This window comes from Balaenoptera acutorostrata, chromosome 11 (genome assembly GCF_949987535.1).
Source record: "Balaenoptera acutorostrata chromosome 11, mBalAcu1.1, whole genome shotgun sequence".
Classification (NCBI taxonomy): Eukaryota; Metazoa; Chordata; class Mammalia; order Artiodactyla; family Balaenopteridae; genus Balaenoptera; species Balaenoptera acutorostrata.
In genome coordinates, this window is record NC_080074.1 from 61,741,699 (window position 1) to 61,754,855 (window position 13,157).

Here is a 13,157-nt window from a genome sequence, read left to right on the forward strand (position 1 = left end):
AGTTTCATATCTCAGGCTCCATCTCTTGAAAGCGTATGGATCTCTTTCTAATAACCTCCACGTCGGGAGAGCTCCTCACCTCCATCTTCCCTGAGAGGGACTCACCAAGTGGGGAGGAGTAGCACGGACTAGAGACAGAGAAGGCCCCCAGGCCACTGTGGGATCAGCTACAGGCACTCACTGGGGGTTGCCCAAGATTCAGTTTCTCCCATGTTGGACTCCCTACCTCTGAGTTCCCTGGGGTGAGTGGGCTTACAGGGACAGAAACAGTTATCCAACACTTCCAGGAAGTTGGAATTGGGGGTGGGGGTCCTGGGGATCTCTGCTTGCCTGTCACTCACTTCACTCATTACTGTCCTGTAAACAGACTTGGAGTGTGGAGGGGCTGCCATGATGATAACCTGGTAGTGCTTGGCAGCAAGGGGCCAAGGATGGGGTGGCAGGAGGGTTGTCAAAGGGTTGGTGAGGATCCTAGAAATTTTTTTTTTTTTTTTGGCTGCACCACTTAGCTTGAGGGATCTTAGTTCCCTGACCAGGGATTGAACCTGGGACCACAGCAGTGAAAGCGCCGGGTCCTAACCACTGGACTACCAGGGAATTTCCTCCTAGAATTCCTAAGCAATGAGATAACACCACCGGTGTGGTTCCCCTTCCCTCCTAATTTTTGTTTAGAAACACACAAATGCATAGATCTATGGAGACAGAGGAGCCTGAGCAGGGACCTGTCTAGAAGTTCAGGATATTCTTTTTTTTTTCCTGCGTTGGGTCTTCATTGCTGCGCGCGGGCTTTCTCTAGTTGCGGCGAGCGAGCAGGGGCTACTCTTTGTTGTGGTGCACGGGCTTCTCATTGCAGTGGCTTCTCTTGTTGCAGAGCACGGGCTCCAGGTGCATGGGCTTCAGTAGTTGCGGCACACGGGCTCAGTAGTTGTGGCACGTGAGCTCTAGAGCGCAGGCTTCAGTAGTTGTGGCGCATGGGCTTGGCTGCTCCGCGGCATGTGGGATCTTCCCGGACCAGGGATCGAACCTGTGTCCCCTGAATTGGCAGGCAGATTCTTAACCACTGCACCACCAGGGAAGTCCCCAGGATATTCTTATTTCACTCATTCCAGAGAAAAAAGCAGAGATAGGGAGGTAGATGTACACAGAGGGAGAGAGAGACACACAGAGATACACAGCTATACAAGAGACTAGGGATAGAGATACATTTACATAGGCAGAGAGAGTCAAAGACACAGAGAGGGAGAGAATCTGGCACAAATGAAAGCTCAGGAAATAATGGAATTTGTTGAGGTGGATGATTAATTCAGTTTCCAAAGTCTTGCAAGGGTAGGGGTGGTTTCTCACCTGTGGTTCAGAGGGTCACTGCTCACAGTTCCCTGAAGCTCCTCCTCCATCCTTTAAGTTTTTGTCTGCTGGTAGGAGAGTAGGGGAGGCTAGGGAAGGGGGTAGCATCCTTGTTCTCTCACCTCTTCCTGTTCTGGGATTCACTGGTCTCCACCTGCAGGGAGACTGCTTTTCCCTGGTCTCAGTCATGGCTGTGCTGGAGTATTCAGGGCAGGGGGATGAGAGGAATCTACAGGATAACAGGACTTATGGTGTTTACAGTCTAATGAAAATATTATAGTCAAGACACAGAAACAGATCCAGAGACAGGACAAGAACAAAGCTAGGAGTGGGACAGCTTTGGATATTAGTATTGGGTTGGGGAGGTGGGAGGGAATGAACTGTTAGATGAGGCCATGAAATTTGTCTAGGAAGGTGTGCTGGACAGAGTATTCGAGGGGGAGGATTGGGAAGGATGGGAGGTCATAGAGCTGGGTAGACAGCAGAGCAGAGTCGGGAGAGAACTGAAATGGTAAAGCCATGGAGACAGGGGCTTGGACAGTAATGGGGGATGCAAGAGTCTCAAAGTCATTACTAAGGAGTTGTTAGAGATGCCAGAAGTGCCTCCGTGGATGTTCTATATATAGTCCTTGGAGAGCTGCAAAGGAGAGGTCTCATACCTGGGGCAGAAGGAGGGCTAGAAATGGTCTGTAGCCATTGTTAATACTCAGGTGAGTTGAGAGATTGCAGATAATTGAAGCTCCTTGATTGACAATCCCTTTGGGAAAAGTGTTGTGGATGAACTTTTGGAAAGGTGATGCCCTTTACGGCTAGAATCCAGGATCTCCAAGATCCTTACAGAGCTTGGCTTCTCACTTTTCAAGTCTTCAGGATTTAGCCCCGCTGTAAAGAATAAACTACAATCCCCAGCGTCACTTAGGGCTAATTTAGCACACCTTCCGGGAATTTGAGTATTTCCGGCGGAAGTGGCCTCAGCTACGCCAATCTCCTTCCCTAAACAAAGTAGACTACAACTCCCACAGCCCTCCGCGCCCAGGGGCGGGGGAAAGGAACCGGAAACCGGATGGGGCGCCGGACCAGGTGAGGGAGTGGGAGTCTGGGAACTTGGGGCTCTGGGGGCGGGCTGGGAGCTCCCCTGGCTCCCCGTGGGTGGCAGGCGGGAAGTCGGGATGTCTGTGTTTCGGGGCCCCTTGCTCCGTCAGGGGCTCGCCCGGCGCAGGGAGAGCCGAGCCCATGGAGCCGCCCGGGGGGCCTGCGGAGACGAGGCTTTCCCGTCGGGCGGAGCCCGCGGGCGGAGGTCGAGATTTCTTGTGGAGCTTAGCCGTCAGCCCCCTCGGAACTAGGAGGAGAGATGAAATGTTGTTTCTGTGTCCATGCTCCATTATTATTATTGTTATCATTATTGGTTTAAGGATTTGCTGATTGTCCCTGTGGATTCCTGGAGTGCCCCCAAGGGACAGGGGAGTGGATAGTGTCTTGGATTCCTTCTGCACTTGCTGGGTTTAGTGTCAGAGAGCCTGGGTGGCCAGACTTATCGGTGGGTCACCCTCCATTTCCTTCGTACTTAATGTAATATGACACTGTCATTTAGAAAGTATCTGCCTTTCTTAAGTCTCTGGCCCTGGGTGACTTCAGATAGGACATCCAGGTGTTTCCTTTGGGCTTTCATGGTGTTTTGTTCAGGACATTAAAGCTGGAATCACAGTGTATCACAGTGTATAACAATTGTTTATCTGTCTTGTCACAGTCATTTATGAGCCTGGCTTACATTTTATTCATTTTGGACTTCTTCCCCACCAGGAGACTACCACAGTGCTTATCATGTAAGAGACTCATAAATATTGAAAAGTATAAATGAGTTAACAGCTGGTGGTAGGTTGGATGGAATTTGTGATTTTTATTTCATAGAGAAGAGAGTTAAATGACTTAAGAGAACCTTAGAGATAAAACCAGGACTAGAATTTGAGTCAGTTGACACATAGCCTGCAGCTCTTGCCATCCGGTCAGGCTTTGAAATTCTGGAACACTGAAAATAAGACCTTGTCACTCTTTTGTGTACCCCCAGCCTTGCTGTCTTCAGCGTGGGTCCCTAAAGATCAAAGGTAGGCTCAACTTAAGGCCTGAGAGAGATCCCAGACTTGGAGCAGCCAATCTACTAATGTTGGCACTGTGTGGGGAGATGGCAAAGCAAGGGCCCCTGAGACAATTGAGTTCTCCACAGCTCCCTTCTCAGCTTTTGTTTGAGTTCAATTGGCCGTGGGTAGCCACCCAGACAGATCAGTTAAAGACTTCTGAGATCAGTCTAGGGAAGGATTTCCTAAGTTTGGCCCTGATTTTTTTTTTTAATTTTTATTTTATATTGGGGTATAGTGGATTTAAGATTTTTTTTTCTCTCTCTCTCTCCCACTTTCCCTAGGCTAGGGTCAGAGAACAGGTTGATGGATCAAGCTGTTGTGTCAACCTTGAGGTCCCATCTGGGGGAAGAGGTTACTCTTGACCTGGGCAAGGGGTTGAGAGGGAGAAGAACCATGGTCCCTGCCCTGTGGGAGGCCCAGATGTGATGGAAACATGCCAGAGCCTGGCAAGCCCTCAGAAGCAAGCAGAGGGCAAAGCAGGCAGCTGAGCCTTGAGTGAACTCAGGATGTAGAAGTGGAGAGGAGTCCATCAGGAAAGGCTCCTTGGTAGAAGGTAGTTTTATTTATTTTTTAAATTTATTTTGGCTGTCTTGCACAGCTTGCAGGATCTCAGTTCCCCAGTCAGGGATTGAACCTGGTCCATGGCAATGAAAGCCTGGAATCCTAACCAGTAGGCCACCAGGGAACTCCCAGAAGGTAGTTGTAAACAGGATTGAAAAAAGATGGTATGGATACAGCTGAGCAAGTGTTTGTTGACTGCCTAATAAAATCTAGGACCTTGGAGCTATGGAGGAAAATTAAACAGGGTCTCCTCTCTGATCTGCCTCAAGTCTAGTCCGGGAGGCCAGGCGTGAATTCATGAAGAAGCAACTAACCATGGTGATGTGCAGTGGTTCTCAGCCGTCACCAACAATCAGCATCACTTGAGGAAGCCTGTTTAAAATACAGATCCCCAGGCCTCACGCCAGCCCTACTTGGGTTGGGTGAGGCTGGGAAGGTACAGCAAATGCTGCAGCGTCCCGAAGAGGGATGGCTTTACCAAAGGGACAGTTCGAGCTGCATCTGGAAGGGGAGGTATGATTTGGATGTGTGGAGGGCTAGGGGACTCACAGTCCTGCTTCACTCAAGGGGTCTGTGAAAAATTGGGTTTGTAGAAATAGCATGTGCAAGGTTTTGGGAGTTGAGGTAGGAAGGGCGTTTTGAAAGTGTGAATGGAAAGGTCAGGGTGGACCACTGGGTTTGCACGGGAGTGATTAGAAGGAAGATTGGAAGGAATGGCCTCTGTGGGTTACAGAGCTCGCTGGGGTGCTCCCTCTTCCTCCTTGCCCCCCTCCCTCTTTCTCGTCCTCTTCCCTTCCCCTTCTACCTCCCCCGGGCCACCCTTTACACACAATATCTCATTCCATTTCTTATATCAATATTTTTAAGTGGATATTGTTTTTCTTAGTATTTGGGGGAGGAGACCTGAGGCTCTGGCCATGGTTACGTAGCTTGTAGGAGTCTAGTGTGAGTCTGGTAATCGTCTCACTCACCACTGAGGATTCTTGAACGTGGGCAAGAAGCTGGGCTGGGGTTGGGGGGTTGTAGGATTAGCAGGGTGGCCGATCGAACCGTCTAAGGCAAGATGGGTGTAGATGGTGATGTGCACAGCCTTGAGTCAGATGGTTTGGGTTCAAATCCCAGCTTCATTATTTGCTAAGTGTGTGGCCCTGGGCAAGTTGCTTGATCTTGCTAAGCCTCAGTTCTCTCACCTGTAACCTGGGAACAGTAATACCCACCTTGTGGGGTGGTTGTGCACAGCAGTGAGGGGTACCTGGTACAGAGCAGTTGCTCACCACCTGGAAGCTGTTGTAATCAGCTCTGTAATTAGTCTCTGGGCTGTGGCTGTGCACCTGCATCCCATCCTTCAGCACACTGGTTTCCAGGACACAGCCTCTCCTGGCTGGGCTTGTTTTAGGTGCTGAAAGTTTGCCATGTAAATATTTATTGAAAACCTAGGCATGGCCTAGGAACTAGTGACTCAAAACCTGTGCCTGATGGAAAGGAGGTTTGGAGTGGGGGATGATTGGTGGTTATAGATTATGCTCACCAGGTAATATATGAAGAGGGAGGATGCTTGAATCCAGGAGAGGAAGGGCCCTTCATTACCAGGAGCTGAGATGAGTGAGGGCTTGCCTGGACGTTGGGGGTGACTGACGGTCTCTTCTGAGCCCAGGAGGTGGTAGTAGGGGCCCTGGCCAGCCTGGATCCCTCCCACGCTATGACTGGGGCTGTTGGGGCCTCCGTCCATCTCTTTTCCAGGTAACAGTGGCATGGCTGTGCCCCAGGCTTTCCCACCGGGGCCCCTCCATGAGGGGGGTGCCCTGGTGGAGCCCCAGCCCTCCCCTCGAAGCTCGGCCGAGGGCTTCTTGGAGGAGGAGCGCCGGCTTAACGCTGAGCTGAAGCAGCTGCAGTTTTCTGAGCCTGTGGGCATCGTCTACAATCCGGTGGAGTATGCGTGGGAGCCGCATCGCAGCTACGTGACCCGCTACTGCCAGGGGCCCAAGCAAGTGCTCTTCTTGGGCATGAACCCAGGACCCTTCGGCATGGCCCAGACTGGGGTAAAGAGGTCGGCTTCTCCTGTTGGGTGGAGGGGGAGGCTTCAGGGTGGATGCTTGGCTGCGCGTGCTGTGGGGAGCCTGTGCACGGCTGTGGACGTGTGTGGGCCCCCCCCACCCCCGCCATACACTGGCTCCTCTGGTCTCAGACACTCTCCCGGCCTCGCTGCCCCTAGTTAACCAAGCACATTAATGGTAGTTCCATTTCCCCTGTGAGCTGTCCACTAATTGCCTCTGAGAGCCCTTCCTTCCGCCAGCCCCATCCTTTCCTTACCCTGCCGGATCTCCCCTCTCCCTAGAGCGTGCTTGGGGTCAGGAGAGGGAGCAGGACTTATGGGGTCCGTGGGGAGACTGGTTGACCGGGGTGGGTAGGGCAGAGATGCAGGACTTTCCGGCAACCCGGGTTCTGCTTCTTAGCTTGAGGAGAGCTTCGGAACAGAGCAGACTCCAGGGCCTGCGTGCTTCCCTTTCGGACCTGCAGATGAGTGACTGCCCCTCAGTGCGGTGCTCGGCGGGTGGGGGAGGGGAAGAGGCTTCAGGGCAGGAGGCTCAATCGCTTTTATTGATCCCAACTGGGGACTGAAAGGTGATCCATGATGATCGATGGAAACGACAGCTTGAGGCTTGGGGCTGAGAGGGCACCCAGAGAGCAGTGGTCAGCCCTGTCCTTGTGCCTCCTCTAGCTCTGGCCGCCTTTCTGTCTCGGGCCATCTGTCTGTCCCCCCTGCCACCCATCACGCCCTCTGTGGGACCACATATCCCCCATGCGCTTCCTGTACCTGGTCCCAAGGGCTCGTGGAGTAGAGGCAAACAAATAGCTCCTCCTGGACCGCAAGCCACATGAACAATTGGAGAAAGAGGGACAGGCTCAAACCAAGGGCCAGGAATCCTTGTCCCAGGCCCTTGGGTGAAGGTGGTTGGAGTTGGGGGTGAGTGGGGCGCAGCTAGATCCTCTTGGAGGGTGGAGAGGGGCTGGTTGGTTCAGAGCCCAGGCGTCAGGTCTCCAGTCTGAAGCCCTGGTGTGTCTCTCCTTCCCCACAGGTGCCCTTTGGGGAAGTGAGTGTAGTCCGGGACTGGTTGGGCATTGGGGGGCCTGTGCAGACCCCTCCCCAAGAGCACCCCAAGCGACCAGTGCTGGGACTGGAGTGCCCTCAGTCCGAGGTGAGTGGTGCCCGGTTCTGGGGCTTTTTCCGGAACCTCTGTGGACAGCCCGAGGTCTTCTTCCGTCACTGCTTCGTCCACAACCTGTGTCCTCTGCTCCTCCTGGCTCCCAGCGGGCGCAACCTCACCCCCGCCGAGCTGCCGGCCAAGCAGCGAGAGCAGCTCCTTGGGGTCTGTGACGCGGCCCTGTGCCGGCAGGTGCAGCTGCTGGGGGTGCGGCTGGTGGTGGGCGTGGGCCGCCTGGCCGAGCAGCGGGCGCGGCGAGCTCTGGCCGGCCTGATGCCCGAGGTCCAGGTGGAGGGGCTCCTGCACCCATCCCCTCGCAACCCGCAGGCCAACAAGGGCTGGGAGGTGGTGGCCAAGGAGAGACTGAACGAGCTGGGGCTGCTGCCGCTGTTAACGAAGTGAGCGCCCCTGTGGCCGGCACAGGACGTGTTCAAGGTCCCCTGGGTCCTTCGGGGCAAGCAGATGGCCACGCGCCTCCTGGACTGGAGCGACAAGGTCCCCCTCGGCTCCCTGGTTGCTGGGATCTGCCGCGGCAGTTTGGACACTACTCCTGCTTGCCCTCCCGATTCCTGCCCACCTCACCTTCCTTTGAGCATTGCTTCGTTGGTCTGTGGTACCCAGCTCCACAGAGAGCCAGCACCTGCAAACTGCTCTACCTCAGTCTTTCCCTGGAGCCTCTCTTTGGCGGAGAGTGACCTGAACAGTGACTTCCGAGGTCATATTTGCTGTTTTAGAGAAAAGATCCTACCAGGATCCCTACCCGTCGTCCTAGAATGGCTTCCTTCAGCTCACCCCTTGCCTCACAGGGACCAGGACAAAGCGTGCGTCATGGCTGCTGAGAGTGAACTTCTGACGGGAGACAGGCTGCGTCAGAGAGAGACAATTCAGTGTGGCAGCGTGGGAACGGCCAGAAGACCTGGATTTCCATCTCCCAGCTTTGAGACTTGTGAACTTTATGACTTCGGACAAGTTGCTTGACCTCTCCAAGCCTCAGGATCCTCATCTATAAGATGGGGTCCCTGCCTCGTGGGGCTGGTGTGGGGATTAACTGAGATAACCCTTAAAAGTGCCTTGCGTAGTGCCTGGCACGTGGGTGCTCATTACACCTTTTCTAGCTTTCTTGCCCCCAGGTTGGGGAGGCACTGCACTGCACTACACAGGAAGCCCCTCTGACCCAAAGACCCGGGTGGGGGTAGGGGTCTGGGCCTCCAGCTATAGCCTGAGTGACGGGCAGATTCTTGCCCCACCAGAGATGGACTAATGACTTTATGACAAACCCAGCCTGTGATTTTTCCATCTAAGCATTAAAAGCTCCTAAACCCTTTTGTGTTGGCTCTTTTTCCCTCCTGCATGTCAGGGGTAGAAGGTGGTAGTTTATATTTTCCCATCTCTTACCTCTTCCTGTTTGCAGAGGGTTCTCTTGGGTAGCTGGGGGTGGTATGAACAGTCTCTAATTGCCTTACCAAAGCTGCAGGGTCTCTGTTAGGGGCCTGTCCAGTGGTTTGTCTGCTACTTGGGGCACTGTGATGGGTGGATGGGAGCCTGGTATCTCCAGCTGACTCACTTCTTACGTCTGCTGAATGGCTGCCCCTTTAGTGAGGGCTGGGAGAGTGAATTCAGTTGGGGGCAGAGACCAGCTTAATAAGGAACACATGGTTGGACTCTAGCTTCTAGGACAGGTCATCTCCAGCTCTCAAAATTAATAAGATTTTTTTTTTAAATTTATTTATGGCTGTGTTGGGTCTTCGTTTCTGTGCGAGGGCTTTCTCTAGTTGCGGCGAGCGGGGGCCACTCTTCATCGCGGTGCGCGGGCCTCTCACTGTCGTGGCCTCCCTTGTTGCGGAGCGCAGGCTCCAGACACGCAGGCTCAGTAGCTGTGGCTCATGGGCCTAGTCGCTCCGTGGCATGTGGGATCTTCCCAGACCAGGGCTCGAACCCGTGTCCCCTGCACTGGCAGGCAGATTCTCAACTGCTGTGCCACCAGGGAAGCCCTCAAAATTAGTAAGATTTTTAATATGTGTCCCCCCCATTGTATAATAAGTAATTTGAGTGGCCTCCATTCTTGGTTCTTGGGAGGGAGCCTCTAGATCCTCAGAATTTCCCAAGTGCTGGGAGTTTGTCATCCATGGTGTGACCCTCAGACCACACTTGAGGTTATGCTGAAATTTGACTCAGGAGGGCCGACCATGCGTGAAAGACCAACAGTGTGATTAGAGGGCTGGGGCTTCAAGCCGGGTGATATCAGCCTGCGCTCCAGAGAGGGGAGGCGGGGCTGGAGGCTGAGCTCAGCCACGTACGTGGTCAATGATTTCAATCACTTGTGCCTGCATAATGAAACCCTAATAAAGACTCTGGACATGGAAGCTTCGGGTGAGCTTCCTGGTTGGTGAACACATGGATGTGTCAGGAGGGTGATGTGTCCTGACTCTGGGGGAGAAAGGACGTGGAAACTGTTTGGGAGCCTCCCACGTCTTGCATTATGTGTCTCTTCATTTGGCTGGTCCTGATTTGTATCCTTTATAATAAAACTGTAATTATAAGTGGAGTGCTTTCCTGAGTTCTGTGTCATTCTAGCAAGTTATCGAGCCTGAGGAGGGTGTGGGAACCCTTGAATTTGTAGCCAGTTAGTCAGCAGTGCAGGTGGCCTGGGGACCTCCAAACTTGAAGTTGGCATCTACAGTGAAGGCAGTCTTGTTGGGGGCTCTGCCCTTAAACCTGAGGAGTCTGTGCTAACTCCGGGTGGTTGGCATCAGAATTACATTACAGTTTTGCACCCCCATGTTCCTTAGACTCCTTTCCTCTCTTTCTAAGTAGTTATTGCCCCAGTTAGAGCACTAGAACTGGGCACTGGAGTAATTGCACAGAGATAGGAGCCATTGTTCTCTTATGTATTTAGCTAAGGTAGTCAGGGAGAGCTTTCTGGAGGAGGTGGCACTTCAGGTGGCTTTAGAGACTGGGAAAGTTTCAGAGAGCTTAGAGAAGAGCATTGTTCTGTTCAAGGGCTGGCGAGTAGATTAATGTTGACTTGGCCCAGTTGGGAGAACAAGGTGGAGAGCTAAGTTGGGGCCAGCTTGTGAAAGGTCTTAAATGCTAGACTAATCTTTGAGAATTTGCAGTCCAGTGAAGGAAATCAGATGCACAGAACACGCACTTAAAACACCCAACAGATGGGGGATGGAGGAGCAAGCCATATAGGAGGCAGAGTAGGTGCAGTGGGGTCAGGAATGGGAAGGGAGGGGATTAGTGTGTAGGGAAGATGTCTCAGGGGGATAGAGTTGGTTGGGGTGAAAGCCTAGCATTGGGGTGAGAATCATGAGGTCGTGGAGGTAGGGTTGGGCAGTGCGTAGAGGTTCTTGAATAGTAGTGACCAAGATGATGACTTGAAGACTTAGATGTGGCAGAGTCACTGCTGGATCTGGCTTCTAGAGGGTTGTTGCCCTCAATTCTTGGGGTACATCTTTTCAGGGAGAGGCTGAATAGGGTCCTGGGCCTGCCTTTTCCCAAGGGCAGCATTTTAGTCTGCTAGGGCTTCCATAACAAAATGCCACAGACCGGGGGGCTTGAACAATTTATTTTCTCACAGTGCTGGAGGCTGGAAGTCCAAGACGCAGATGTCAGCAGGTTTGGTTTCCCCTGAGGCCTCTCTCCTGGGTGTGCAGATGGCCGCCTGCCTTCTCGCTGTGTCCTCCCATGGCCTTTTCTCTGTGTGCACCTCCCTGGTATCTCTCTCCTTAGAAGGACACCAGTCGTATTGGATTAAGGTGCCACCTACCCTTATGACCTCGTTTAACTTGGCTTCAATAGGAATTTGGGGGAGTCACAATTCAGTCCATAACAGGCACCTAAAATCATGTCACCGCTTTTTCTTCCCTGACCAATGTCAACCTCTAACAAATGGGTACTCAGTGCCTTTCCTCCAGTCTGGGCATGGAGGCTGGTGTGGTGGCTTAGCTGGCTAATAGGCCTTAATATACCAGACTGGCCCCTACCCCCCAGTCCATTTTAGAACAGTTTCTTCAGTACAAATGAGAGTGTCCTTAGGGAGGGGAAGCTCATTGTTTTCTCCTGGGCCACAGTGAATGGTGATGTCAGCTGCTACAAAACAATATTGTAAGGGAATTCCCTGGCAGTCCAGTGGTCAGGACTCAGGTGCTTTCACTGCCCGGGCTGGGGTTCGATCCCTTATCAGGGAACTAAGATCCTGCAAGCCGCACGGTGCGGCAAACCGCCCCCACCACCAATGTTGTGAAAAGTATTTTAAAGCCAAATTGAAGTGATTTGGGATCAAGAGTTTTGCAGTCTAATATGTTGGCCACTAGCCATGTGTGGCTGTTTAATTAAAATTAAGCAAAATAAAAAATTCAACTCTTCAGTCACTTGCCATATTTCAAGTGCTCAATAGCCACACATGGCTAGTGGCTACTGATTGGATGATGCAGATACAGAACATTCCATCATCGTGGAAAGTTCTATTGGATAGAACTGTGAATCAATTCACCTGTAGAGGTTTTAAAAAAGCCAAGCGTCCCAGCTCCACTTTAAGAGATGTTGATTAGGGAGGTCTGAAGTATAGCCTCGCATCTATTTTTCTCTTTGTGCTGTGGCTATGCAGCCAAGGTGAAGACAGGATTGCACTGGATGCCCTGAAGGCAAGGAGAGGGTCATATTCCTTTCCCCGTATGTAACCCCACACCTGGCACAAAGTAGGTGTCCAGGACGAATGCACATCTGGGTGCTCGCATCTGGGTTTGGAGATCTACCCCAGGGTGCCCATCCAGTAACATGAGTATCTCCAGAGTTTGTTGTGTTTGCCCAGTGATGGTGACGCGAATTCCGGTTCAGAGGAGTGATGGGGTCTTCAAGGTCCTACTCCAACATGTATGCATGCGCACACACATGCACACAATTACACACACTCAACTTGATAGAAACCAAGCTGTGCTTGGGGTGGGAGTGCTTCTGAGACTCTGCAGGATGGAGTGTGTTGGGGAGGAAAGGGGCGCTTCCTGTTTTTTTTTCTTACTGAAACAGGATGGCCTAAAGCAAGATCGAGTCTTTTTTTTAAAAATTAATTATTTATTTATTTTTGGCTGTGTTGGGTCTTCATTGCTGCGTGCGGGCTTTCTCTAGTTGCGGTGAGCGGGGGCTACTCTTCATCGTGGTGCACGGGCTTCTCATTGCGGTGGCTTGCGGAGCACCGGCTCTAGGCGCACGGGCTTCAGTAGTTGTGGCTTGCAGGCTCTACAGCACAGGCTCAGTAGTTGTGGTTCATGGGCTTAGTTGCTCGGCGGCATGTGGGATCTTCCCGGACCAGGGATCAAACCCATGTCCCCTGCACTGGCAGGCGGATTCTCAACCCCTGAGCCACCAGGGAAGTCCCAAGACTGAGTCTTGAGTTTGACCACTGTGTGGTCCTTGACTTCCCTTTCCCAGTTTGACAAACATTTACTGATGTCTGCTATGTGCCATTCCCCACGCTAGACGCTGTAGGGAGTGACAGAGGTGAATTAGATGATTCCTTGCCCTCATGTTGCTCACTGTCTGGTGCTGGGAGATAACAAGCATATAATTATAGTATAAATCAAACGGAAAACGTGCTGTGAGCAAGTTCTAAACACAGTGCTCTGTGCACACTGACTGAGGAAGGGATTAGCCCTCAGTGTGGATAGGAAGCTGTGTGCCACTGAGAGAGGGCAATGATTGGAAAGTTCTCTCATCACTTGCTCAATCTTGCCACCTCCATGGCGTGGGTGTTCGAAAAAGGAGAACACCCAACGGTGTCAGATTGCCCCAAGAATTTCTCAGCCCCAACGGCAAGGTTGAGGGGAGGGGCTCAGGGGCCAGGATTGGCCGGAACCAGGCATTGGGCGTGGCTCTATGGGAGATGGGAAATGGGGCTTCCTTTCTGATCTCT

General features: G+C 52.3%; 1 protein-coding gene across 9 annotated transcripts; it reads left to right on the plus strand.

The window, feature by feature from the left end:
* Positions 1 to 2,345: 2,345 nt before the first annotated feature.
* On the plus strand, positions 2,346 to 8,186 carry SMUG1 (single-strand-selective monofunctional uracil-DNA glycosylase 1). 9 transcript variants are annotated; one of them, XM_007179498.2, is made up of 5 exons: positions 3,092 to 3,167; positions 3,761 to 4,032; positions 4,310 to 4,553; positions 5,781 to 6,079; positions 7,118 to 8,186. In XM_007179498.2, the coding sequence occupies exons 4-5, from the start codon at positions 5,792 to 5,794 to the stop codon at positions 7,643 to 7,645; spliced, it is 816 nt and encodes a 271-aa protein (XP_007179560.1). In that variant the 5' UTR covers positions 3,092 to 3,167; positions 3,761 to 4,032; positions 4,310 to 4,553; positions 5,781 to 5,791; the 3' UTR covers positions 7,646 to 8,186. The 9 variants fall into 9 exon arrangements, with proteins under 9 accessions (XP_007179565.1, XP_007179559.1, XP_007179566.1 ...); XM_007179497.3 differs by lacking the exons at positions 3,761 to 4,032; positions 4,310 to 4,553 and adding an exon at positions 2,404 to 2,424; XM_007179504.2 differs by lacking the exons at positions 3,092 to 3,167; positions 3,761 to 4,032; positions 4,310 to 4,553 and adding exons at positions 2,407 to 2,424; positions 3,410 to 3,446.
* Positions 8,187 to 13,157: the final 4,971 nt, after the last annotated feature.

Coding starts and splice junctions, on each gene's coding strand:
- SMUG1 (XM_007179497.3), top strand. CDS start 3,098: ATGAGCCTGGCTTACATTTTATTCATTTTGGACTTCTTCCCCACCAGG. Junction 3,168..5,780: donor ACTACCACAGTGCTTATCAT/GTAAGAGACTCA, acceptor TCTCTTTTCCAG/GTAACAGTGGCATGGCTGTG. Junction 6,080..7,117: donor TCGGCATGGCCCAGACTGGG/GTAAAGAGGTCG, acceptor CCTTCCCCACAG/GTGCCCTTTGGGGAAGTGAG.